The sequence below is a fragment of the Lynx canadensis genome, chromosome D2, assembly GCF_007474595.2.
Source record: "Lynx canadensis isolate LIC74 chromosome D2, mLynCan4.pri.v2, whole genome shotgun sequence".
NCBI classification, from domain to species: domain Eukaryota; kingdom Metazoa; phylum Chordata; class Mammalia; order Carnivora; family Felidae; genus Lynx; species Lynx canadensis.
In genome coordinates, this window is record NC_044313.2 from 73,807,660 (window position 1) to 73,835,502 (window position 27,843).

Sequence of the window (27,843 nt, forward strand, 5' to 3'; positions counted from 1 at the left end):
TAAGGAAGCACTTCCGGCCAGGACCGGAAGCTCCGCTGCTGCGTGGCGCGTGCGAGGGTCGGTGTCCGGACCCCCCGGGTTCTCTGCCGGCAGGTGAGCTTCGGAGGGGCTGAGGGGCTGCGGGAGCCAAGCGTTCGTGGCCGGCCAGTGGCCGGTGCGTCACCCTGCAATGCTTCGGTCCTTTAGTCCTTTCCTAGAAACTTCTTAGGTGGTCAAGAGTCGGGCGTTGCCTGCTCCCTGCCGCCTCTACCAGACCCAGACGCGCCGGCTGTGGGGAGTCCGGGCCGGCGAGCGGGAGAGGAAGCCGCACTGGTAGCGCCGTCCATCCCTTTACCGGGAAGCCTTGCTGGCGGGTCACTTTGGACGAGGTGAAATAGCTCAGGTTAGAGAAACAGCCCTGAAGTTCCGAATCATTTAACATTTGTGGAGGAGGAGGAATAACGTGTGGTAGGTGGAGAACATTTAACATTTTGAAATAGTGTTTACCACCAACTGCGGACTGTTCCGAGTTGTGGGTGGGTGCACAGGAGGGTGCGACATTCCTGTCCCCAAAGAAACAACAGTCTCGCTGGAAGACAGGGTTCACAAATGCCAGACTGTTAAGGTAGAGACGGGGGAGGTAAAGATTCAGGGAGCAGACTTGTTTGACATTAACCTAGCCAAGGCCGCTGTCATTTGATATTTGTCTCAGCATCGTTTTAGTTTTAACCTTTCTGTATGCTTTTATAAACAGCTATCGCTGGGGATTTTTAAAAATCCACGGCAACAGTCTCTGCCTTTTGACAGGCAGGTTTTTGTACTTATTCATTGTCATTACTGAGACCTTTGTTCAGGCCCAAACTTTTGGAGCCATCCATGACTCATCTCTTTCACACACCACACCTACGATCTACCAGCAGATTGTATGGACTTCACCTTCAGAATCTGTCCGGGACTCCCAGTCCCTTCTCACCCAGACTACTGCATAGCCACCTAACTAATCTGCTTTTTCTTCTTTCAGTCTTTTTTCATTACAGCATCTAGAGTGATCCTCCTAAAAAAAAAAAAAAAAAATCAAATCTTTGCCCTCCTCTCAAGAAATCCTCCATGGACTACTGGGGTGCCTGGGTGGCTCAATTCGTTAAGCCTCCGACTCTTGATCTCAGCTCAGGTGTTGATTTCAGAGTGGTGGGTTCAGGCTCCCCACTGGGTGTGAGGGCTACTTAAAAAAGAAACAGAAAAAGAAAAAAAAAAATCGTCCAAAGAATGCCCATTTCATTCAAGAGTAAAAGCCAAAGCTGGTAGAGTGACCCCCCCAGGGTCCTGTATGATCCCCTCCTGTTTTACCTCTGATCTCTCTCGCTACTTCTCAAGCCTCCTCAAGCACATCCCAACCTCAGGATGTTTGCACTTGGGGTTCTTTTGCCTGGAAGTCTCTCCACTCCCTCCGTCTGTCTATATGGTTCCGACCCTTACCTCCCTTCTAGTTTTTGGAATTTTACCTTGTCAGTGAGGTCTTCTCTGACATATCCTTCCCTTACATCTCCATTGCCCTCTTTGTCGTTGTGCTTCCCATTCATTATATGACATGCCATGTGGTTTATTCATTTATCTGGCTTACTATGTTCCCCCCACTAGAATAGAAGCTTCATGAGGGCAGATATTTTTGTTCTGTTTACTGCTGTATTCCTAGTGCCTAAAACAGTATCTGGCTTTCAATAGGCTTCCCATAATATAACAGTTGAATGAATGGATTTGGACCTTTTCTACCATTTTATACTTTGTACTTTCTGTGCTTTTTTTCTCTTCCTTTCTTGACTTTTTTTGGATTAAGATTGGATTTTGTTTTGTTTTCTCTCTCCATATTTTCTACTTCTTTGGAAGATATATTACTCTGTCCTTATACCAGTTAACCTTTTTTTTTTTTTTAAGGAAGAATTATTTTTTATTTATTTTATTTATTATTTTTTAATGTTCATTTACTTTTGAGAGAGACAGAGCATGAACAGGGGAGGGGCAGAGAGAGAGGGAGACACAGAATCCAAAGCAGGCCCCAGGCTCTGAGCTGTAGGCACAGAGCCCAATGCGGGGCTTGTGTCTCAGACCTTGAGATCATGACCTGAGCCGAAGTCGGATGCTTAACTGACTGAGCCACCCAGGTGCCCTGGTTAACCTTTTAAATTTAATTTTGAATTTCATTATGAATACTTAATTGAATCTAATTCAATCTTAATTGAAATTTTTTAATGTTTATCTTTGAGAGAGTGTGAGCAGGGGAGGGGCAGAGAGAGGGAGACACAGAATCCGTAGCAGGCTCCAGGCTCCCAAGCTGTCAGCACAGAGCCCCACACGGGGCTTGAACTCACAGACTGGGGCTTGAACTCACAGGCTGTGAGATCATGACCTGAGCTGAAGTCAGATGCTTAACCAACTGAGCCACCCAGGCATCCCAGTCTTAATTGAATCTCAACCCTGCAGAACAATATTGTTTTTACCTTTAAGTTATAGATTTAAACAGACTTCTTGGATCATCTCAATTCTTAATTATTTTTGTAAGATGTGAATGTTCAACAATAAAACTAGAGTTGTTACCATTTTCCGGTGGTTTTGTTTTTTTCTTTTTGATTTATTAAAGTCAGTTTATCATATACTTTAGTAGAATGTTTGTTGTATGCTTAGCACTTCAAAGTTTATTTTAAAAGTTTATGGTACTTTCCCTACCTTACCCTTTTGTTGGGAAATATGCAACAATGCATTGTCTCTAATGGAGAGTACGTTAAAAAATAATAAGGTAGACATATTATTCAGTGTGAAATGAATATGACCCAGAAAGTAAGGAAGGTCTACCAGAAAGGAGAAACGTTATAGGTTGCCAGTTATTAGGAGTGGCTGGGATGAATTTGTGGAGGAATGATTTGGGAAGATTTGCTAATTTTTGAAAGTGTGTACAGAAAGGGCACAAAGTTATTAATTTATTCTCTTTTATATAGTTTTGTCAGAAAAATTGTGGGTTTGGTGTAGATGTAAGTCATTGATGTTTTAGAGAGGAGATGTGCCTCTTTCAGAGAGAACATGTGCCTCCTATAGCCTCTTAGGAAATGCTTAAAACTTTTTGGAGGACGTACTTAAAATTATATGAGACAGTTCAGTATGTGAAGACAAAGGAACTACCGTGAGGACAGAGTACAACTTGGAGACAGGCTTTGACATGAGGCATAAAAGGACAGCAAGACATGCTGAGTGAAATAAGGCAGTCCCAAAAGACAAATAGTGCTTGATTCCACTTAGATAACCTAGAGGAGGCAAGTTCATGGAAATGGAAGGTAGGGGCTAGGGAGAGAGGGATGTGGGGAGTCCTTCAGTGGGTATAGAGTTTCAGTTTTGCTAGATAGAAAAGTTTCGGTGATTGGTTGCACAACAGTGTTAGCATATCTAATGCCTCTGAACCATACACTTTAAAGCGGCTCAGGTCACGATCTCACAGTGGATGAGTTCCAGCCCCTTGGGCTCTGCGCTGACTGTGCGGTGCCCGCTTGGGATTCTCTCTCCCGTTCTCTGTGCCCCTCTCCTGCTGGCTCACTCTCAAAATAAACTTAAAACACAATGGTTACGGTGATAAATTTTATGTTACGTGTATTTTACCACAACTAAAAAACCTTTTTTTAAAAAGGACATCGGGGGGCGCCGTCGGTTAAGCGTCCGACTTCAGCCAGGTCACGATCTCGCGGTCCGTGAGTTCGAGCCCCGTGTCGGGCTCTGGGCTGATGGCTCGGAGCCTGGAGCCTGTTTCCGATTCTGTGTCTCCTTCTCTCTCTGCCCCTCCCCCGTTCATGCTCTGTCTCTCTCTGTCCCAAAAATAAATAAACGTTGAAAAAAAAAATTAAAAAAAAAAAAATAAAAAGGACATCGGAAGGATCCTGCGCTCCCCTCCCCACCTTCACCCCCCCCCCCCCCCGCCCGCCTCTGATGCTGGTGGCACCTCAGAGCTCAGGGCAACCTGTTTCCTTGGGGCTCTGGGGACGTGAGCAGTCCGGTGCCCCAGCGCCCGAGTGCCTGTTGAAGGTGACAGTGATGCGGAGATCTAAAAGAAAGATAGTTTCCAACCGGGGTGGATATTAAGATATTGAAAAAGAGGTCGATAATGATAGTGGAGAATCACAGGGTCAGACTCTGGTGTTCTCAGCTCTGCAGGGGACTCATTCTCACAGTAACGGTTTGTTGAGAAAGAGTGGGGTGGTGAAGCTTTATGTCCAAAACAATTCATTTTCTGTGGACTGTGAGTCATTGGTTGGAGCCCTTCGAGAACTGCCTGTCTCACTCCACCTCCATGTTGCTGCTGAATCAGTCCAGGCCACCCTTCCTGTGGAGCTTCCTCAGGTGAAACCAAAGAGAAATGATGAAACCAAGGGACTGGGGAGGCACTTAAAAGGGCCCTTGGGGCCTGGAGGAAAGGGATCTGTCTCTGAGCTGAAATCTGCTGCTGGCTGCGCCAGGCACCTGGGGAAGGGTAGCCCAAGCCTGGATCCTTGTAGGGTTCTTAGGAACCCGCTGCCCCACTGCAGTCAGCCGCACACCACTCGGAGGAAGAAGTAGATCTGCCGTTTAGTTTAGACGTGCCTGTAAAAGAGAGAACATCTTAGCAGACCAGACACCTCGGGACCGAAAATCTGAGACAGATGGGGAGGTGGTCCAAGAAGAAGGTCCTGCAGAACCACCTGCAGTGGAAGAAAACGTGGAGTCTGAGCAACCAGGTACATCAAAAACTGTTACTGAGGAAGAGCTGAACGACTGGTTGGGCCCCTTGATTTCCTAACATTAAAAAAAAAAAAAGCAAAAAGAAAAATGGAAAAAAGTCCCTGGAGCAGATTTTGGTTGCCTTGTCAGCAAGGGCAGGCTCAAGGCTGTCCTTCCGGAACAGCTGATTTACAAGCATGCCTCAAGCCCGTGTGTGCCATCACGCTTGCCCCAATAAACGGCCTACCTCTATGTCCCGCGACCTCTGAAACCATACATTTAAGAGGCTCCTTGCATTTGTTCTCTGGCTTAAATCTAATAGAGTCCTTGAGGGCAGCGGACGTTACGGCTCTTGTTTCCAGCCCCCTTCCTTTCGATGTTTCCAGCCCCCTTCCTTTCGATGTTTGCAGCCTAGCAGGTGCTGCTGACAGAATGGGAGCAGACAACAAGGCATGCGTTTAGCCAAAATAAAGGAATGCTGGTCTACGGGGGGGGGGAGACAGCAGGTGGGTTTGTTTAAAATTGTGCTAAATAGCAGGGTGCCTGGCTGGCTCAGTCGGTAGAGCATATGACTCCTGATCTTGGGGTGGCGAGTTTGAGCCCCTTGTTGGGGGTAGGGCTTATTAAAAAAATTGGGCTATGTACTTGGAAATTGTTACATTTTGGGTAGTAAGTTAAAAGCAGATGATATTTTTGCCCTTAAATGTTTAAAGGATTCTCAAGTTCTGTATCTAGTCTCAACATGAACCTCCAATCAAAGAAACCCTCTCACACTTCCCTACCTAGAAAGTTCATTTTCCTTACTCTCTGCTGTCCATTCCTGACAGCTTCATCAGGGCGTGGTTTCCACAGGGAGCCTTCCCTCCCTCTTAACCCACATGGTTCTCTTCCATCACTGAATTTGGTCCTTGCACTTTGAATTTTAGGTCTTAGTTTTTTGCTGTTGGTTATCTCTCCCAGTTAGACTATAAGTTCCTTTTAAGAGCATGTCTTTCAACTCCTTGTGTTCTTTGTAACAGGTTAATAAGCGTAAGGACTCACAGCTTGTTAGTGTCTGAGCCAAGATCACTACTTGGAGCTCCAAAATCTCAGTTAGGTGTGGCTGCCATTGATGTTGAGTTTTCTACTCGATAGGTGTCAGTGTGTGAACGATCTTCAGACCTCACACCGATTATTTTGGTACAATTTTGAATAAACACAGGGAAAGATTGAGGGACATATATTTGGAAAGGTAATGGAAGTCATACTGAAAAATCTTTTTTCTAATATTCATTCGCAAAGTGCCAGTATTTTTACCTCTTCTTTTGTGCATCAGATATCTTTTTGGATCTCTTGGTGGTTTAAGAAGGTGGGAAATGAGATAGAATCCATACCTGTGAGTGGTGTGGGCCTACTGCAATTAAACTTCCCCATGTCAGGTACTGTTATTCTGAATTTGTAGTATATTTCTTTGAATTTATGGAGTGTTTTCTCCTTATCTAAATATAGAATCTAGGGGTGCCTGGTGGCTCAGTTGGTTGGGCGTCCGACTTCAGCTCAGGTCATGATCTCGCGATTCGAGGGTTTGAGCCCTGTGTCCGCCTCTGTGCTGACAGCTCAGAGCCTGGGACCTGCTTTCGATTCTGTGTGTCCCTCTCTCTCTCTCTCTGCCCCTCTCCTGTTCATGCCCTGTCTCTCTCAAAAATAAACATTAAAAAAAATTTTAAATATAGAATCTAATTTATGATGTTAAGGGTCTTAGTGATTAAGAGATGTTAATGGCTAACATTTATTTATTATTATTTTTTTAACTGCTTTATTTATTTTTGAGAGAGAGACCAAGTGCAAGTGGGTGGGGAGGATGAGGGCAGAGAGAAAAGGAGACACAGAATCCAAAGCAGGCACCAGGCTCTGAGCTGTCAGCACAGAGCCCGACATGGAGCTTGAACCCTTGAACTGTGAGATCATGACCCTAGCCGAAGTCGGATGATACTTAATTGACTGTGCCACCCAGGTGCCCCAGTAAATTATTTATTTTTAAAGTTTATTTATTTTGAGAGGGAGAGTGCAAGCATGGGAGGGGCAAAGAGAAGGAGGGACAGAATCCTAAGCAGGTTCTGTGCCATCAGTGCAGAGCCCAATGTGAGGCTCGAACTCAAGAACTATCAGATTGTGACCTGAGCCGAGATTAAGAGTTGGATGCCTAACTGACTGAGGCACCCAGGTGCCCCAATGGCTAACGTTTATCAACTGTTGATGGTGAGCACTTCTACGCATAAAAACTCATTTAATTCTCACAACAGTCCTGTGAAGTAGGTCCTCCTAGTATACATTTTACAGATGAGGAAACTGAGACACACAGAGGTTCAATTATCCAGTGTCCCATAGGTAACATGTAGTGGATGAGGTCGAATTTCTTTCCAGCAGACTGACTGCATGTAATGTTCGTATTACATTAAATAGGAACACATATGATCTTAATTCTTGTGTATTTTTTCAGAATTCTTACAGTTTCAGGAGAAAGGGACTCAGCTCAAACTGATGTAAGCGAAAGAAAATTTACTGTTTCATTTGGGCTGATGAAAGGCTTCACGCATAGTTGGATCAACTCCACTTTCCCTTGTGGCCTTATTTTCACACAGATTTTTTCCATATAGTATCAGAAGTACCTCTCAGCTCTTCTAGCGTTTTTTGGTTTTGTTTTGTTTTTGAGAGAGAGGGCACAAGTGAGCGAGGGGCAGAGAGAGAGAGGGAGAGAGAGAGAAGCAGGGCTCACCTGATGTGGGGACTTGAACTCATGAACTGTGAGATCATGATCTGAGCTGAAATCAGATGCTTAACCAACTGAGCCACCCAGGTGCCCTCAGTTATTCCAGGTTTAAGTGGTCCTTTTGTTTTAGGTCTTGGGAAAGAGAGAGATGGATCCTCTCTTCAAGAGCCCATGTCATTTTCTAAAAGGTTGGCTCTGCTTGGGTTAGGGTCTTCACGTATGGACCAGTTGCTATATGCAAGGAAATAGAGGTGAGGAGTCACTATATTGGCCATCCTGGGCCATGTGTCCACTCCTGTGGTGGGTGAGTGACAGCCCACCAGGCAGAGAAAATACACTTCCCACAAGGGGAAGATGCTGGGCTAAAAATGGCAGAAAATAGGTGAGAACCATTTTGATAGTATAGATGGAACTCTTCAGATGCCTTTCCCAGGTTAAGATTCTTCCACTCTTAGAAAATAACACAGTTGGGGGCACCTGGGTGGCTCAGTCAATTGAGCATCCAACTCTTGATCTCAGCTAATTTCTTTTTTTAATTAATTTTTTTTTTTTATTTTTAACAACAACAAACACGATGTTAGCAACATGGATTCCAGAGACAAACTGAGGTGAAACGGAATGCAGAACAAACTAGTGGAACTGTTTCTTTCAGTCTGCGTTCCTGTCACCAGAGGATACCAGGGCCAAGATGCCACATGCCTTTTAGTATAAGGAAAAAGTCCCTTGACGTTTCTTCATCTATCACTGGAGAAGATGAATGAAGTGTACTGTAACAGCTCATTTCTTGATCTCAGGGTTGTGAGTTCAAGCCCCATGTTGGGCTCTATGCTGGGCGTGACGCCTGCATATATTAAGAAAAAAACACAAAGCAGTGGTTTTTTAGAAGAATTAAAGAAATTGTCGGCAATTTTGAATGAATATTGTGAATAAGGAAAATGAAAGCATTTTGTAAAGAGCTATGTAATTTAGTTTAAATAATTTACTTTGATGCCTGTCATGTCCTCAAATTTTCTTTGATTCTTTATCTAGGATAAAGACCCCTTTAGCAGTCTGATAAAGTCTGTGAGCTCCTTAGAATTTTTTTTTAAGATTTTATTTTTAGGTAATCTCTATACCTAGCGTGGGGGTCAGCTCACAACCCTAAGATCAAGAGTTGCTGACAACACGCTACTGACTGAGCCAGCCAGACACCCCTAGAATGTTTTTTTTAAGTGTTTCTTTATTTGAGGGAGGAGGGGCAGAGAAAGAGAGGAGAGAGAGAATCCCAAGCAGGCTCCACACTGTCAGCCTGGAGCCCGATGTGGGGTTCGATCTCACAAATCGTGAGATCATGACCAGAGCCGAAAGCAGGAGTCGGACACTTAACCGACTGAGCCACCCAGGTGCCCCAAAATGTTTTTAAATACAGAAAATACACAGAATTTCATATAAAGAACTTATAAAACTCAACACCCAAAAAACAAATAATCCAGTTAAGAAATGGGCAGAAGATATGAATAGACATTTTTCCGAAGAAGACATACAGATGGCTAACAGACACATGAAAAAAGGCTCAGCATTACCCATCATTGGGGAAATACAAATCAAAACTATAATGAGATACCACCTAACATCTGGCAGAACGGCTAAAATTAACAACATAGGAAACAACAGGTGTTGGCAAGGATGCAGAGAAAGGAGAACACTCTCACTATTGGTGGGAATACAAACTGGCGCAGCCACTGTAGAAAATAGTGTGGAGGTTCCTTAAAACGTTAAAAATAGAACTACTCTATGATCCGCAATTGCACCAAGAGGTATTTACCCAAAGGATACAAAAATGTACAAAAACACTGATTTGAAGGGATGCATGCACCCTGATGTTTACAGCAGCATTATCAACAATAGCCAAATTATGTAAAGATCCCAAATGTTCATCAACTGATGAATGGATAAAAAAGATGTGGTATATGTATATAATGGAATATTATTCAGCCACAAAAAAGAATGAAATCCTGCCATTTGCAACCCTGTGGACAGGGCTAGAGGGTATAACACTGAGCGAAATAAATCCAAGAAAGACATACCATATGAGTTCGCTAGTGTGGAATTTAAGAAACAAAACAAACACAGGGAGAAGAAAAGAGGAAAACCAAGAAATAGACTTTAAAAAAATTTTTTAAATGTTTGTTTATTTTTGAGAGAGAGACAGACAGAGAGTGCACAGGGGAGGGGCAGAGAGAGGGAGACACAGACTCCTGAAGCAGGCTCCAGGCTCCATGCTGTCAGCCCAGAGCCTGACACGGGGCTCTAACTCACGAACCGTGAGATAATGACCTGAACCGAAGTTGGACCCTTAACTGACTGAACCACCCAGGTGACCCAAAACAGACTGTTAGTTACAGGGAACAGACTGATGGTTACTCGAAGGGAGGTGGGTGGGGGATGGGTAAAATAGGTGAGGGAAATTAAGGAGGGCACTTGTTATGATGCACACTGGCTGTTGTATGGAAGTGCTGAATCACCAAATTCTACACTTGAAACTAATTTTATGCTGTATGTTAACTAACTGGAATTTAGTAAAATTGGAATAAACAAATAATAAAGCTTGGAAAAAAACATAGGCTTTTAGACGAGAATCCAGTTATGTGAAATAAAGTTATCAAAATACTTAAAAATTGTAATGTAATGTGTGTTCATTAATATTTTAAATGACAGAATCTAGCGGCAGGTCTAATAAATGTTGTAATTTTGAAATAGTGATGCATGTAAAATATATCTTGGGATATCTATACTAGCTGTAATGTGATAGATGTGGGATCACAGGTGCTGCTAATCAACTATTTTTTTTTTTTTTGCCTATGTGCACAATTTTGGAAAATGCCGAATTTCAGTTAGAAGATACCTTGAGTCTATGGATTTAGGGTAAAAAACACCTCCCTTAGGCTCTGTCCAGGTAATCAGCCCAGTGGCCCAACTACCTGGAGTTGAGTGAGGTCTTACTCTATTCTTGTTAGTTACCCCTGATCCCAGTTACATGACCTATACTATATTTCTTTGGCCAAGCTTCCTAGATGCAGCCTTTGGGTTTCTGAGGAATATCCACCTGCATTGTCCCATTATGGTGCAGTCCCCACTTTTTGGGATAGTCATGTATGTTTTCTTGAATACCATCAAGGCCAGGTACTAACCTTGACCTACCTTTAGTCTGAGTTTCTGGTGGTCATGACTTAACCACTGAAGATATATTCCCTCTCATCTTTTATTCCTAATAAGCATAGATAATAACTCAGATGCTAGGCCATTTCTTTTCTTGTCTTCCCAGGTAATGATCAGCCTCATTCTAAAGTAGTCTGCCTCTCAGAGGAATTGAGAAAAATAGTTCCCAGTAGGAAGTAAGAAAGTGTGATTGAGAGGAATGGATACTAACATTCTATAAAGAGGGAAAAATTGCTCCTGACACTATGGAAATTGGATGCTGTTGAGAAGAAAGAGTGTTATATATAACCAAAGTAATGGAGGAGACAGCCAAAAGATTTTAGGGAGAAATTGTAGCAAAAGCATAGTACCTGAACGTGTGGTCTCAAGTTGCCGTTCCAGGAGGATACCTGCAATACCGTGAATACCACTAAAATTTGCTGGGATGGGCTCATTATTGGAATGGAAATACATGTCTTTGTTAAAAACAATCCAATGTAAGATTTGAGAGCTGAAGAGTATATATCAGGAAGATATACATACTTGTTTGGCGCGAAGAGTAGTGACATTAGGGTAGAAAGCACAAGGGACAATGCTAGGACTGAGGAGTAGAAGAGATCTATAGATTATGCTGTATATCATTTGGTAAAGAGAATAAGGTTATCCTCCTAATACAGATTATAAAAGAGGCACAAAAATCAGATAAATGATGAAAGATTTCAGCTGTCTTAAATTCTGCTAGAGGCTTCTTTTCTCTGGAAAAGACCTGATTTGTGTGTGGAGTGGGGAGGGTCCATTGTTAAGTTCCTTGGCAGAAACAAAATGAGAGGAAAGATCCTTTGTTTTGAATTCTCATCAACAAGGAGGAAGAAATAAGTGAAGTGAAAGAGCCTCAAACATTGTGGGAAAAGAAGCTATTTTTGAATCTTCTCAATGAAAAAAATGTTGAATATAATCAAACTGCTTCCTAGGGCATTAGGAAGGTATAATTTGAAGAGTGGAGAAGAAATACCATATTCTTTTTTTTTTCATTTTTTTAAAAACAATGTATTTTTAATGAGTTAAGCATACAGCTATTTCCGTTAGCTTCTATACACACGCTTGCAAACAATTGTCTTTTTTTTTTAATATGAAATTTATTGTCGAATTGGTTTCCATGCAACACCCAGTGCTCATCCCAACAGGTGCCCTCCTCAATGCCCATCACCCACTTTCCCCTCTCCCACCCCCCCATCAATCCTCAGTTTATTCTCAGTTTTTAAGAGTCTCTTATGGTTTGGCTCCCTTCCTCTCTAACCTTTTTTTTCCCCTTCCCCTCCCCCATGGTCTTCTGTTAAGTTTCTCTGGATCCACTTAGAGTGAAAACATATGGTATCTGTCTTTCTCTGTATGGCTTATTTCACTTAGCATCACACTCTCCAGTTCCATCCACGTTGCTACAAAAGGCCATATTTCATTTTTTCTCATTGCCACGTAGTATTCCATTGTGTATATAAACCACAATTTCTTTATCCATTCATCAGTTGATGGGCATTTAGGCTCTTTCCATAATTTGGCTATTGCTCAGAGTGCTGCTATAAACATTGGGGTACAAGTGCCCCATCAGTACTCCTGTATCCCTTGGGTAAATTCCTAGCAGTGCTATTGCTGGGTCATAGGGTAGGTCTATTTTTAATTTTTTGAGGAACCTCCACACTGTTTTCCAGAGCAGCTGCACCAGTTTGCATTCCCACCAAGAGGGTTCCCGTTTCTCCACATCCTCGCCAGCATCTATAGTCTCCAAACAATTGTCTTAATGAAGAGGTCAGTTGAAGGATGCATTATATGTAGTGTAGTTTCAAAGAGGTAAGCATATGGCTATTCCCATGAAATACCATATTTTAATGATTCAGTGTCCCAATTAAAGTGGAAGCAAATCAGAGCTTTCTAAAACTTGAAATATTGGGCTCAGCCAGCCAGGTGCCCCTCATATTATTTTTTTAATTGTGCTGAAATACAGATAACATTGACCATCTTAATAGTTTGTTTTTTTTTTTTTTTAAGTTTATTTTGACAGAGAGGGATAGCAGGGGAGGGACAGAGTGGGGGCAGGGGGGACACTCCCAAGCAGGCCCTGCACTGTAAGCACAGATCCTGATGTAGGGCTCCAAATCGGGAATGGTGAGATCATGACCCCAGCTGAAATCAAGAGTCAGATGCTTAACCTTAAGACTGAACCATCAGGCGCCCTGACAATTTTTTAAAAATACTAAAAAATTTTTTAATTTATTTTTATTTATTTATTTAAAAAATTTTTAAATTCTTTTTTATTTGTTTATTTTTTAAATTTACATTCAAGTTGGTTAGCATATATAGTGTAACAATGATTTCAGGGGTGGATTCTTTTTTTTTTTCTTTCTTTTTATTTGAATTTTTTTAACGTTTATTTACTTTTGAGACAGAGAGAGACAGAGCATGAACAGGGGAGGGGCAGAGAGAGAGGGAGACACAGAATCTGAAACAGGCTCCAGGCTCTGAGCGGTCAGCACAGAGCCCGACGCAGGGCTCAAACTCACGGACCGTGAGATCATGACCTGAGCCAAAGTCGGATGCTTAACCGACCGAGCCACCCAGGCGCCCCTCAGGGGTGGATTCTTTAATGCCCCTTACCCATTTAGCCCATCCCCCGCTCCCACAACCCCTCCAGTAACCCTCTGTTCTCCATATTTAAGAGTCTCTTATGTTTTGTCCCCCTCCCTGTTTTTATATTATTTTTGCTTCCCTGCCCTTATGTTCACCTTTTTTTAGTCTTTATTTTGAGAGAGAGAGAGACAGACAGAGTATGAGCGGGGGAGGGGCAGAGAAAGGGAAACACAGAATCCAAAGCAGGCTCCAGGCTCTGAGCTGTCAGCACAGAGCCTGATGCAGGGCTCGAACCCATGTACCATGAGATCATGACCTGAGCCAAAGTCAGAGGCTTAACCGATTGAACCACCCAGGCGCCGTGACAAGTTTTAAAAAATATTTAAAAGTTTTTTTTTAAATTTTTTTTAATGTTTATTTATTTTTGAGACAGAGACAGAGCATGAACGGGGGAGGGGCAGAGAGAAAGGGAGACACAGAATCTGAAACAGGCTCCAGGCTCTGAGCAGTCAGCACAGAGCCCGACGCGGGGCTTGAACTCACGGACCGCGAGATCATGACCTGAGCCGAAGTCGGACGCTCAACCGACTGAGCCACCCAGGCTCCCCTAAAACAGTTTTTTAAAGTTTATTTATTTATTTTGAGAGAGAGAGTGTGCAGGGAGGGGCAGAGAGAGGGAGAGAGAAACTACCAAGCAGGCTCCACACTGCCACCAAGGAGCCCGACGCGGAGCTCAAACTCAAGAACTTCTAGATCATGACCTGAGCTGAAATCAAGAGTCAGACACTTAACTGACTCAACTACCCAGGCATCCCTTGAGGATTTTTTTTTTTTTTTTAAGTAATCTACACCCAGCATGGGGCTCAAACTCACAACCCTGAGACCACGAGTCTCATGCTCCACAGACTGAGTGAGCCAGGTGCCCCAGACCCTCTTAACAATTTTAGGTGTGCAATTGAGTAGTGTCGAGTACATTCACACTGTTGTGCAATCTTAACTCCTATGTCTCCAGAACTCTTTTCATCTTGCAAAACTGTAACACTGTAGCCATTAACACTATTTCCCCCTTTCCACAGCCATTGGCAACCACAATTCCACTTTCTCTATGAATTTGGCTACTCTAGGTATTTCATTTAAATGGAATCATACAGTATTTGTCCTTTTGTTACTGGCTTATTTCACTTAGCATGATGTTCCCAGGGTTCCTTCATGTTATAGCATGTGACAGAATTTCCTTTCTTTTTAAGGCTGAATAATATTTGACTATATGTGTATACGACATTGTGCTGATCCATTCATCCATCAACGGATATTTGGGTTAGTTCCATCTTTTGGCTATTTGTGAATCATAGCGCCGTGAAACATGGTTGTACAATTATCTGCTTGTGTCCTTCCTTGAAATTCTTTAAAAAAAAATTTTTTTTAATGTTTCTTTATTAGTTGAGAGACAGAGCATGAGCTGGGGAGGGGACGGAGAGAGAGGGGGAGTCACCGATTCTGAAGCAGGCTCCAGGCTCCGAGCTGTCAGCACAGAGCCTGACGCGAGTCTCGAACTCATGAACCGTGAGCTCATGACCTGAGCCGAAGTCGGCCGCCTAACCGACTGAGCCACCGAGGCACCCCTTTCCTTGCAATTCTTTTCAAAGCATTTTATTTGAGGAATTATGTAGTCATCTCATTGTGAAGAACATCCAGAAAACAGCTTATATTTTTAAAAACAGCTTAAGAAAAAGATAAGTAAAGTGGGTAAAGGATGTGAACAAGTAATTCATAGAAAAGGGAATCAAAATGAATAGATGCTCAGCTTCCCTCATAAAAGGAAATGTAAATAGAATGTATATTTCACTTATCAGACTGACAAGTAACCAAAGATTATTCTGCGAAGGGCAACGTTGTGATGATACTGGGACTTGCATACAGTGCTGGTAGGATTGTGAATTGGTGCAGTTCCTAAAAAGGGACATTTGTTATTAGCTCTCAACATTAAAAATGCTCTTCCCCTTTGATTCAGCAATACCCAGTTTGAGATTGTTTACTACAGTTATTTTTGCACAGGTATAAAAAATAATTGAGAAGGTTTAATCTTTGCAGTATTATTTATAATAGCAAAGACTTGGAAGTAACCTAAGTCCATCAGTTTGTGAAGACTGGTTATATAATTATGGTATATCTATACAAATACTGTGTAGCCATAAAAAATGTAAAAGCTTCTGACATGGCTATGGGTAAATTTCCAGGTTATATTATTAAATGAAAATGTAAGGAATAGAACCCCATATAGAGCATGGTATCATTTGTGTAAAGAAAGGAAAAAGCATATCAGCTTGTATAAGCACAAAATGTGTGTGGAAGATACTATAAGATACTAATAAAACTGTTGCCAGTGGAAAGAGCTAATGACTAGCAGGAATGGAAGGGAAACTTTTAGTGTATTCCCTTTTATTCTTTTGAGTATCATCTATTTAAAAAATTAAGTGAGAAGGGAATCTGGGTGGCTTAGTTGGGTAAGCATCCAACTTGCGCTCGGCTCATGATTTCATGGTTTGTGAGTGTGAGCCCCACTTGGGGCTCTGCGCTGACAGTGTGGAGCCTGCTTGGGATTCTCTCCCTTTCTCTCTTGCCCCTCCCTCCCTCCGTCTCTCTCTCTCTCTCTCTCTGTCTCTGTCTCTGTCTCTCTCTGTCTCTCTCTCCCTTCAAAATGGTTAGGTAAACTTTAAAAAATAAAAGAAAAGGGGCACCTGGGTGACTTAGTTGGTTAAGCGTCCAACTTCGGCCTAGGTCACAATCTTGCCATTCCCAAGTTCGAGCCCTGTGTTGGACTCTGTGCTGACAGCTCGAGGCCAGGACTCTGCTTCAGATTCTGTGTTTCCCTCTCTCTCTCTGCCCCCTCCCACTCATGCTCTGTCTCTCTCTCTCTCTCTCTCTTTCAAAAATAAATAAACATTAAAAATTTTTTAAAGAAAACAAATTAAGTGAGAAAGATGTATCTGGAAAAATATAAGGAGCATCCCTGAAATGGAAGAAGAAACAGCATAACAATGACTTTGAGACACTTGAATGGACCTCTTCAGAAAAATACTGGTAAGGTTGAGCCTCGAAATCAATTTGTGAAAAAATGGGAAGATAAGAAAAGAAGCCTCTAGGATTGATCTAGACTAAAAAGTAGTACAAATGCCTTGGGTGTAGTAATATATGGCTTTTAGTTTAAATCTTGAATATTTTGAAACATAGGAAACACCCAGATACCCGTTGCCTTTATTTAGCGATTGTTAACATTTTGCCACCTTTGCTTCATCTTTTGAAAATATATTTAATGTCGCATAGAGATGACAGAAAAATCACAGATTGACTCAATTTTTTATCTTTTGTCGTGTCTATGGAAAATGATTCCTGTCTTTAAAAAAAAAAAAAGCCTGTTTAAAAGCATGTTGAAGATAAAAGGAGGTGGTATAGTGTTTGGCCATTTTGAATTAGCCTGCATTCCAAGAGAAATTACATGTAGTAATTCATGAAAGAACTGGGAAATACGATTGCAAAAATTCCTGTCCGTAATCTTTAAAGAGTAATGAACAAGGGGAAATAGAACCTCTAGGAAAGATATTTGTGAACATTTAGAAAAGCAGTAATCCTAAGGAAGTAGGAAGAGTTGAGCGAGTCTTGCTAAATTTGCCTTTGTTTGTTTGTTTGGATTGCAATTCCCTGACAAGCCAGGGAAATTTGCAGAGAACAGTGCAGTATTTACTTTCTCTGTTGATCATCATTATCTTCCTTCTCGTACTAATTATTGTCAATAGAACAAATCACAAAGGAACAACTGTTCCTTCCAAAAATATTCATACAACTCAGAGGTGTTTAAGTTACCCCATTCCTCTGATTGACAGTATATTCTGGGACTGACAGTTTATTTTGATTTCAGGGGAGCATTTCACAAAGTTCATGATGTTCTTGCATGTGAACTGGATAATAGGAGGGCTTATAACTGAAAAGTTTTACACACAATTTGTATGGGTTCTGTCTTTGGTCAAAGTCATATATCTAATACACACAGACACAGACACACACACACATACACATTTCGTTTCGATCTTACAAAAATTGCACAGGACAGAGCTGGGAGAGATAATTAATGTTGGAGTGTTCAATGTTCAGTATATATAAATGTAAAGTTCTGCATTTACATGAATAATGATGTGTTAAGTCCTGCTTCAATGATTAGTTGTACAAGAGGCACCTGCCTCCGTCAGTAGTGCGCACAACTCCTGATTTTGGGGTCGTGAGTTTTAGCCCCATGTTGGGTGTAGAGATTAGTTTAAAAAAATTAGTTGTACAAGTATAGAATAGAGAAGACCTGACTTGAAAGTTCTTCATGGAGGGGCGCCTGGGTGGCTCAGTCGGTTAAGCGTCCGACTTCAGCTCAGGTCACGATCTCGCGGTCCGTGAGTTCGAGCCCCGCGTCAGGCTCTGGGCTGATGGCTCAGAGCCTGGAGCCTGCTTCCGATTCTGTGTCTCCCTCTCTCTCTGCCCCTCCCTCGTTCATGCTCTGTCTCTCTCTGTCTCAAAAATAAATAAACGTTAAAAAAAGAATTAAAAAAAAAAAAGTTCTTCATGGGAATTCATAAGACTTTATAGAAACAAGTAAACAAGTAGATTTTCTTTTAGTGTCAGTGTTAGTATTTAACTTTGTTTTTGGATGGACAGTCTGGCCATGGCTTTCTCGAATCTTAAACATGTTTATTTACTTTGAATAATTGTCTCAAGAATTTTTCCCAGGGAAATACTTCAGGGGACAAGAATAATTTAAAAACAAAACCATGTTTTTAGCTGTTTTTTGGGAGGTGGGGAGGGATAGAAATGATTAATTGTGGATCTACAGGTCAACATTAAAGAACTTAATATGATAATTCTGTGGCTGTATAGAAAAATGTTCACCTGTTAATAAAAGAAGTAGAATAGAAATTACGTATCTATTTCGCTTGTAAAAAATTCTATTTACATGTTAATGAAAATTGAAAAGGCATTTAAAACTAGTGAAAACTATTTTTTAGGATAATTATAGTTAAATTTAAGCATTTAAATTTTTTTACATTTGAATTTTTATGTTAGAAATTATTTGAGTATAGTTGATACACAGTGGTACATTAGCTTCAGGTATACAACATTGTGATTCAGTTTCTCTATATGTTATGCTTTGCTCATCACAAGTGAAACTACCATCTGTCACCATAGAACGTTGTTACAGTATCATTGACCGTATTCCCTATGCTGTGACTTTTCTTCCTGTGACTTACTCATTCCATAACTGGAAGCCTGTATCTCCTGTTTTGCCAATTCACCCCCACCTCATTCACCTCTGGCAAATATCAGCTCTGTATTTAAGGTTGATTCTGCCTTTTTTTGTTTATTCATTTTTTGTTGCTTTTAGATTCCACATATGAATGAAATCATATGATATTGGTCTTTCTCAGTCTGAATTATTTCACTTAGCATAAGACCCTCTAGGTCCATCTGTGTTGTTGCAAATGGCTCAAACTCATCCTTTTTTATGGCTGCATAATATTCGTCTGACACACACACACACACACACACACACACACACACACCACTCTTCCTTATCCATTTGTCTATCAGTGGACACTTGAGTTGCTTCTACATCTTGGCTATTGGAAGTAATACTGCAATAAACACAAGACCCATACATCTTTTCAAACTGATACAGTGTTTTTATTTTCTTTAGGTAAATACCCAGTAGTGGAATTGCTGCATCATATGGTATTTCTATTTTTAATTTTTTGAGGACCCTCCATACTGTTTTCCACAGTGGTTGCACCAATTTACATTCCCACCAACAGGGCACAAGGGTTTTGGTTTTGGTTTTTGTTTTTTGTTTTTTTCCCTCCACATCCTCACCAACACCTGTTATTTCTGGTCTTTTTGGCACTAACCATTCTAACAGGTATAGAGGTTATATCTCATGGTGATTTTGATTTGCATTTCCTGGGTGATTAGTGATGTCGAGCATCCTTTCAATGTGTCTGTTGGCCATGTGTATGTCTTCTTTAGAAAAAATATTTCTTCAGGTCCTCCGCTCATTTTAATTGGATTATTTGTAGTTTCGGTGTTGAATTGTATAAATTCTTTATGTATTTTGGATATTAATTCCTTATCCGATATATCATTTGCAAATAGCTGCTCCTATTCAGTAGGTTGCCTTTTTGTTTTGTTGATTGTTTCCTTCATTGTACAAAAGCTCTTTATCTTGATGTAGTGCCAGTCATTTATTTTTGCATTTGTTTCCCGCACGTCAGGAGACATATCTAGAAAAATGTTGCTAAGGCTGATGTCCAAGAAATTATTGCCTATGTTTTCTCCTAGGAGTTTGTGGTTTTAGGATTCATATTTAGGTCTTTAATCTATTTTAAGTTTACTGTTGTGTATGGTGTCAGAAAGTGATCCAGGTTTGTTCTCTTGCATGTAGCTCTCCTTTTTTCCCAGCACTGTTTATTGAAGAGACTGTCTTTTTCCATTGGGTAGTCTTGCCTCTTTTGTCATCAATTAATTGACCATACTGGTGCGGGTTTATTTCTGGGCTCTCCATTTTGTTCTATTTATTTGTCTAAATTTTGTGCCAGTACCATACTGTTTTGATTACTACAGCTTTGTCTGTAACTTGAAATCCAGGATTGTGATGCCTCCGGCTTTGTTCTTTCTCAAGATTGGTTTGGCTGTTTGGGGTCTTTTGTGGTTCCATACAGATTTTAGCATGAATGGTTCTAGTTCTGTGGAAACTATGATTGGTATTTTGATAAGGATTTCATTGAGTCTTAAACAGTTTTTCTTTATTTTTCTTTATTTTTTTTAACATTTATTTATTTTTGAGACAGAGACAGAGCATGAACGGGGGAGGGTCAGAGAGAGAGGGAGACACAGAATCCGAAGCAGGCTCCAGGCTCTGAGCTGTCAGCACAGAGCCCGACGCAGGGCTCGAACTCACGGACCGCGAGATCATGACCTGAGCTGAAGTCGGCCGCTTAACCGACTGAGCTACCCAGGTGCCCCAAACAGTTTTTCTTTAATATCAAATCTAGTCAGTGTTCAAATTTTCAATATTCTCACAAGTTTTTACTTTAAAGTTACTTACACTTTTTTAAAAAATTAGGGTCCAAACGAAGTCCAGTCTTGCAATTGGTTGTCTTCAGTGTTTTTAAATCTGTTTGTTCTCCCTCCATGTCTTTCTTTTTCTTCTTGTGTCCTCCTTGTGTTGAAGAAACTAACTTGTTTGACGGTAGGGTTCCCCACTGTCTGGATTTTGGCTGACAGTGTCTCTTCACATGTTCCTCAGTCTTCTGCTTTCCTGTGAAGTAGGAGGTGGATCTAGTTACCATTCCTGGATAGGAGATACTTTTCACTCTGTCTCCCTTTAGGGCCTTCTCTTTAGTTTCATGGTTCTGTCTTTTTATTCGAGTTTAATGGTTTGTTTGTTTTTTTATTTTTTTTAATGTTTATTCATTTTTTGAGAGTGAGAGACAGAATGTGAGGGGGGAGGGACAGAGAGAGAGGGAGACACAGAATCTGAAGCAGGCTCTAGGCTCTGAACTGACTTTTAGCACAGAGCCCGATGTGGGACTTGAACCCACAAACCATGAGATCATGACGTGAGCCAAAGTTGGGCTCTTAACTGACTGAGCCCCCCGGGCGCTCCGAGTTTCATGGTTTTTTGTTTGTTTTGTTTTAGTAAGCTCTGTGTCCAATGTGGGGCTTGAACTCACGACCCCGAGATCAAGTGCTACATGCTCCACCAACTGAGCCAGGCAGGTGCCCCTAGAGTTTAATTTTTATTTATTGTTCATTGTATGTGTTGCTTCCTATATCTATGGATTTGTTTTTTTCTCCCATCCTCAAGAGATAACAATGCCCATATTGCCTGTTTTCTTGTCCTGTTCTCTATCACTTTTCTCCTCCTTTTTTGTTTTTTTTTTATTTATTTAATTTATTTTTTATTTTAGAGAGGAGTCGGAGCAGAGTGAGAGGGAGAAAGATAATCTCAAGCAGGCTCCGTGTGCAGCATGGAGCTCTACACGGGGCTGATCTCACGACTATGAGATCATGACCTGAGCCGAAATCAAAAGTCTGACACTTAACTGACTGAGCCACCCAGGCGCCCCTGTCCCCCTCTCTTCTATTCTCCTTTCCTTCCTATCCCCTTCAGTAGATGACAGAATAGACAAGTTATGTGATGTGAGCTAACTGGAGTTGAGCAACATTTAAAAAACATATTATTGGGGTGCCTGGGTGGCTCAGTTGGTTGAGTGTCTGACTCTGTTTCAGCTCATGATCATGATGATGATCTCACAGTTTGTGGGTTCAAGCCCCACATCAGGCTCTGTGATGATGGCATGGAATCTGCTTAGGATTTTCTCTCTCCCTCTCTCTGCCCCTCCCTTGCTCATGTGTGCGCTCTCTTCTCTCTCTCTCTCTCTCTCTCTCTCTCAAAATAAACATTGTTATCAAAATATAGTTAGAAAGTAAAGTAAAATGAAACTATGAGAATATGCCACATAAACCTATAGGTCCTTCTCTTCACCAAAATATGAAGACTAAATTGCAGGAGTGTTGACCTCAAGAATATCTCACTAAAGTGAAGGGGTGCCTGGGTGGCTCAGTGGGTTGAGTGTCTGACTTTGGCCTAGATCAGGATCTCGCAGGTCACAAGTTTGGGTGATGTGTTGAGCTCCGTGCCGACAGCTCAGAGCCTGGAACCTGCTTTAGATTCTGTGTCTCCCTCTCTGCCCCTCCCCCACTCGTATGTGTGTGTGTGTGTGTGTGTGTGTGTGTGTGTGTGTGTGTGTGTCTCTCTCAAAAAATAAACATTAAAGAAAAGGAATATCGCAATACATAAAAAAACAAATTTTTAAGGATTTTATTAAGATCTTGTCAATTTTGTAATTTTCTTCCTAGATCTCCTCATATTTTGGATTCTGGCTATATTATCATGAATGACACGTTGACCTTAGATGTCATTGGTCGACGAGTTGAAGTTAATGGAGAACATGCAACAGTACGTTTTTCTGGTGTTGTCCCTCCTGTGGCAGGTAAATTATAAGTGTGTGTGTGTGGTGTGTGTATTTATTTATTCTGGATTGTTTCTTTGTAGGCTTCTCTGTAGTGCTCCTCCCCACCCCCCCCCATAGTGCTTTGCAACAACAACAAACAATTTGTAGATGCTTCTTATATTCTTATATACCATTGTTTTGTTCAGGTAACAATACCCTGTGGTATCTATGGTTTTATTTCATTTTACATTTATCTAATTATTTAGTGTTACTATTTTATATTAATTGAATGTTAAAATATCTTCTGAGTAAACTTAAAACAACTCATAATCTTGAATTTTCATACCCTACCCTCAAAAACTAAGAATTTTTTGGAAATTTCTTTTGTCATTAATCCACATGTATATGTATTTAAAGTAGCTTAAATCGATATAAATACAATTTGTGATGTCTTCTTTCATTTATTATTTGGAATATATTTATGTTTCTATAGTATTATTTTCCTTACATTTTTTGTTAAGATATAATTGACATATAACATTATATTAGTTTCAGGTATACAAAACAATGATTTGATATCTTTATATATTGCAAAATGATCACCAAGTTAAGTCTAGTTAACATTCATCATCATACATACTTACAGAGTCTTTTTGGTGTGATAACTTTTTTCCTTTTATATAATATCATTCTTGTATTTTTTTTATTTTTTATTAACAATTTTTTTTAATGTTTATTCATTTTTGAGAGGGAGGGAGGAGGAGCAGAGAGAGAGGGAGACACAGAATCCAAAGCAGGTTCCAGGCTTTGAGCTGTCAGCACAGAGCCCGATGTGGGGCTCGAACTCATGAACTGTGAGATCATGACCTGAGCTGAAGTCGGACGCTTAACTGACTGAGCCACCCAGGCACCCCTCATTCCCTTATTTTTAAATTTATTTATTATTATTTTTATTTTTTAATTTTAATTCCAGTATAGTTAGCATACATTGTTGTGTTGGTTTCCAGTGTACAATGTAGTGATTCAGCAATTCTTTACATTTTTCCTGTGTTCATCAAGATAAGTGTACTCTTAGTCCCCTTTCACCCATTCACCCCCCACCCCCACCTCCACTCTGATAACCATCAGATTGTTCTCTATAGTTAAGAGTCGGTTTCTTGGTTTGTCTCTTTTTTTTCCCCCTTTGATTCTTTTGTTTTGTTTCTTAAATTCCACATATGAGTGAAATGATTTCTCTGACTTATTTTGCTTAGTATTATATTCTCTAGCTCCATCCATGTTGTTGCAAATGGCAAGATTTCATTCCTTTTTTATTTTTGCCTTTTATATATGCCACATCTTTATCCATTTGTCAATCGGTGGACACATTGGCTGTTTCCATAATTTGACTATTATAAATAATGCTGCAGTAAATATAGGGGTGCATATGTCTTTTTGAATTAGTGTTTTCATATTCTTTGGATAAATACCTAGTCGTGCAATTACTGGATCAGGTGGTAATTTTATTTTTAATATTTTGAGGAACCCCCATACTGTTTTCTACAATGGCTGCACTGGTTTGCATTCTCACCAGGAGTGCACAAGGGTTCCTTTTTCTTCACATCCTTACCAACACATTCTGTTTCTTGTGTTTTGGATTTTAGCCATTGTGACAGGTGTCAGGTAATATTGTAATTTCGATTTGCATTTTCCTGATGATGAGTAATATTGAGAATCTTTTCATGTGTCTATTGGCTATTGGTATATCTTCTTTGGAGAAAAGTCTATTCATGTCTTCTGCCCATTTGTAATCGAATTAATTTGTTTTTTTGTGTATGTTGAGTTTTATAAGTTCTTTATATATTTTAGATACTAACCGTTTATCGGATATGTCATTTGCAAATATCTTCTTCCATTCCTTAGTTTGCCTTTTAGTTTGGTTGAATGTTTCCTTTGCTGTGCAGTTTTTTTTTCTTCAAAATTATTTTTTTAAGTAATTTCTACACCCAGTGTGGGGCTGGAACTTAAAACCCCTAAGATCAAGAGTTGCATACTCCACTGACTGAGCCAAGCCAGGTGCCCCTGTGACGTCGTCTAAACAAAAGTTTCACCTGACCCTGTGGGCAATTCTGAAGATAGATAGGGGGCCCTTCAGAGATTTTCCTAGTTGAGATGAGGGGCTGGGCATTTACATCTGTGATGATCCATCACTGGATCCTGGTGTGTGGAAGGGTGTATGTGCTTGTGCAAGGCACTTTTTTTTTTGGTTCTAAAAGTGGGACCATAGTTGAGGGCTAATTGCTAGAAGCTAGTATTCCCAGCAGCTGATGAGAATAAGGCTCTGTTTGTAAAGGCAGCTCGGAGTAGTGCATCCCAAATCTAATAATACAGATGGAAGCTATTTCATGGTAATTTAGTGAATATGAAATAGTACATATTTTCATTTATTAAATTGCCTGTGAGTTTGACACTTCCTTCGTGTATGTATTATCAGGCAGTTTTTTACCTGAAATTATAATTGTGCAAAGAGGGAGCTATTCTTTATTTACTCTATTAATTATCTGATTGTATGAGCGCATTCTCTATTATTTTTCCTCAAAGATGCTACTTTGGGATTTTATGTATGCATGTATGTATGTATGTATGTATGTATTTATTTATTTATTAACAAATTTGTGGGGGGAGGCACCTGGGTGGCTCAGTTGGTTAAGTATCTGACTTTGGCTCAGGTCATGATCTGACGGCTCGTGGGTTCCGAGCTCTGCATCGGGCTCTGTGCTGACAGCTCTGAGCCTGGAGCCTGCTTTGGATTCTGTGTCTCCCTCTCTCTGCCCCTGCCCTACTGAACTTGGTCTCTCTCTCTCTCAAAAATAAATAAACATTAAAAAAATAAAAATAATTTTTTTAATGTTTATTTATTTGTTTTAAGACAGAGAGAACGCAAATGGGGGCAGGGCAGAGAGAGAGAGGGAGACAGCGAATCCCAAACAGACTCTGCACTGTCAGCACAGAGCCGACATGAGGCTCGAATTCATGAGACCCATGAGATCATGACCTGAGTCGGGTCGGAAGCAAGAGTCAGACACTTATCCAACTGAGCCACCCGGGTGCCCCTAAGATTTCTTTTAGAAGTCATCAGGTGGAATTGGTACAAAGATAGGAGAAATCGAATGCAGATTTAGTAATTACTCCTGGTGTTACTTCAGTATGTGTTATAACTAAACGACTTAAGATGTTTAAGCACTTGGATCAGTTACTGGTGCGTAGTGTTAACTATTGTTGTAGATAAACATTTTAAAAATTTACTTAAAAAAGAAATAGAGCGGTTCTAATGTTTTGCAAATGGCTTGGGGATGGAAATGTAATTTCCTGAGATAGCATCATATGCAGATTTTAAAACACGTTTATTTTAAGTAAAGATGATGTGCTGTGGTGGCCAGAATAATGCTCCCTCCCCTCAAACAAGGATATCTCAGGACCTGGGAGCATTATTCAGTTTCGTGGCAAGGGAGAATTGGGGTAGCAGGTGGAATTAAGGTTGCTAATCAGCTGACTTTAAGATAGGGAGATTGTCACGTGGGCTCAGTGTAATCCCCAGGATCCTTGGAAGTAGAAGTGGAAGAAGAAGGCAGTGCCGGCACTTGTCGTGATGTGAGAAAGTTTCAGCCGGCCATTGTGGGTTTTGAAGATGGAAGGGAGGCAGGAAGCTTAAGAACCAGTGCGGCCTCTAGAAGCTGGAAAAGGCAAGGTAGCAGCTTTTCCTCTAGAGCCTCCAGAGGGGAAGACAGCTTTGCGGCACCTTGACTTTAGTCCAGTGAGACTCTCATCAGGCTTCTGACCTCCAAAACTGTAAGATAATAAATTTGTGTAGTTGTATAGTAGCAGTAGGAAACTGATATATCCTAGCTTATTGTGTGAGGTATTTTATTTAAAAAAGTTGTCTTTTCAATGTTTATATATTTTTTGAGAGACAAAGTGTGAGTTGGGTAGGGGGAGAGGGACACAGAATCCGAAGCAGGCTCTAGGCTCTGAGCCGTCAGCACAGAGCCCAACACGGGGCTCGAACTCACAAAAGGTGAGATCACGGCCTGAGCCGAAGTCGGATGCTTCACCGACTGAGCCACCCAGGTGCCCCTGTGTGAGGTATTTTAAAAGTGTCCCTAGTGGGGCGCCTGGGTGGCTCAGTCGGTGAAGCATCCGACTTCGACTCAGGTCGTGATCTCGCGGTCCGTGAGTTCAAGCCCCACATCGGGCTTTGTGCTGACAGCTCAGAACCTGGAGCTTGCCTCTGATTCTGTGTCTCCCTCTCTCTCTGACCCTTCCCCCATTCATGCTCTGTCTCTCTCTGTCTCAAAAATAAATAAACGTTAAAAAAAATTTTTTTTAATAAAAAAAAGTGTCCCTAGTGATGTTAAACACTAATGTTAGAACTGTGTTTGAAGAATCTGATTAAAATGGTTTCATGAAATAACGGGAGTGAGGAAGCACTTTTTCTAAATTAATTCATATCATGTGATTTAAAGTGATAATGTAACTGATTTAATTAATGAAATACTGTAAGTAGACCTTTGATTAATATACATCTGTGTGCTTAAAAATTATTACTGGATATTCTCATATCCATATACTTGGAGTTGCTTACATCAATCCTGATGTACGTTGTATTTTTATTTCCTCCTGGGCAATTGTCTTCATGGTTCTTTGCCCTTAGTTATTGTTTTATAATATGTTTTATCGTAACTGAAATCTGGCATTACTGCCTACCTATATGCAGTGACTAAATTAAATAGCCCTACAGTATTTTGGGTTCGATTTATCCCAAAGTAACAATGTTAACTTTAAACAAAAAAGCAGAAATCTATTTCTTCTAAGTTCTTATGGAGGCATTTTGTATTCCTCATTCAGTTTATTGATCCTAAGTAGGGATTGAAATGCATTGCCACCTACTGAAACAGAAATCCGAATTCATCAAGGAACAGCGACTCACAGCTGAGTTAGGAAAGTTAGAAGTCAGCTTTTGGGCTTTTTAGTATTTTTCTCTACTCCTCACATCTTTTTACCAAAACCTGCGTACCAATTTCTGGTCCCCCAAATTCCAGCTTCTGGCCTGAACTCTCCAAGGGGCTGATTCTACCCTGCACATCTCTGCGGCTCATTGGAAGAGTTCTAGCAGACTTTTTTTTTCCTTGCGTTTTAGAGGACTATTGTAATTTTCCATAAAGAACAAGGGAGATTTTTGTTTACATCTTACATGGTGTTGTTATTAAAATACTATATAACAAGATTTTCTTATAGTGTCATTGGGTAAATAGTGCTAATTAATCTTCTGGGCCATTATTGAAGCCTTGTTGCTACTTTTTAAAAAATATTTATTAAAATAATACATGAACCTGTTAACACCTAGTGCATAAAGGCTCATGATGAAAACCAGGAGTGTCCAGCTGTAGGTGTTTTTTTTCCACTGTTGTAGGTGTTTTCTTAAACAAGCCTATTTGATGTCACATGTACCTCTTCAGTTATGTTTTCTTCTAAGATTAACTTTGATAGTTGTTA

At 40.7% G+C, this 27,843-nt stretch overlaps 1 protein-coding gene and 1 pseudogene across 3 annotated transcripts in view; both read left to right on the top strand.

Annotated features, from left to right (window-relative positions):
• The first annotated feature begins 15 nt into the window (after window positions 1-15).
• Window positions 16-27,843, top strand: part of TBCE (tubulin folding cofactor E) — a 91,548-nt gene continuing 63,720 nt past the window's right edge. The window contains exons 1-2 of one of the 3 annotated variants that reach the window (XM_030335373.2): window positions 16-93; window positions 22,217-22,350. In XM_030335373.2, the coding sequence (XP_030191233.1) occupies window positions 22,251-22,350 (100 nt within the window). In that variant the 5' untranslated portion in view covers window positions 16-93; window positions 22,217-22,250. The remainder of the gene's footprint in view (window positions 94-22,216; window positions 22,351-27,843) is intronic. The other 2 variants (XM_030335374.2, XM_030335372.1) reach the window with 2 other exon arrangements.
• On the top strand, window positions 3,899-5,188 carry LOC115527617 (annotated as a pseudogene).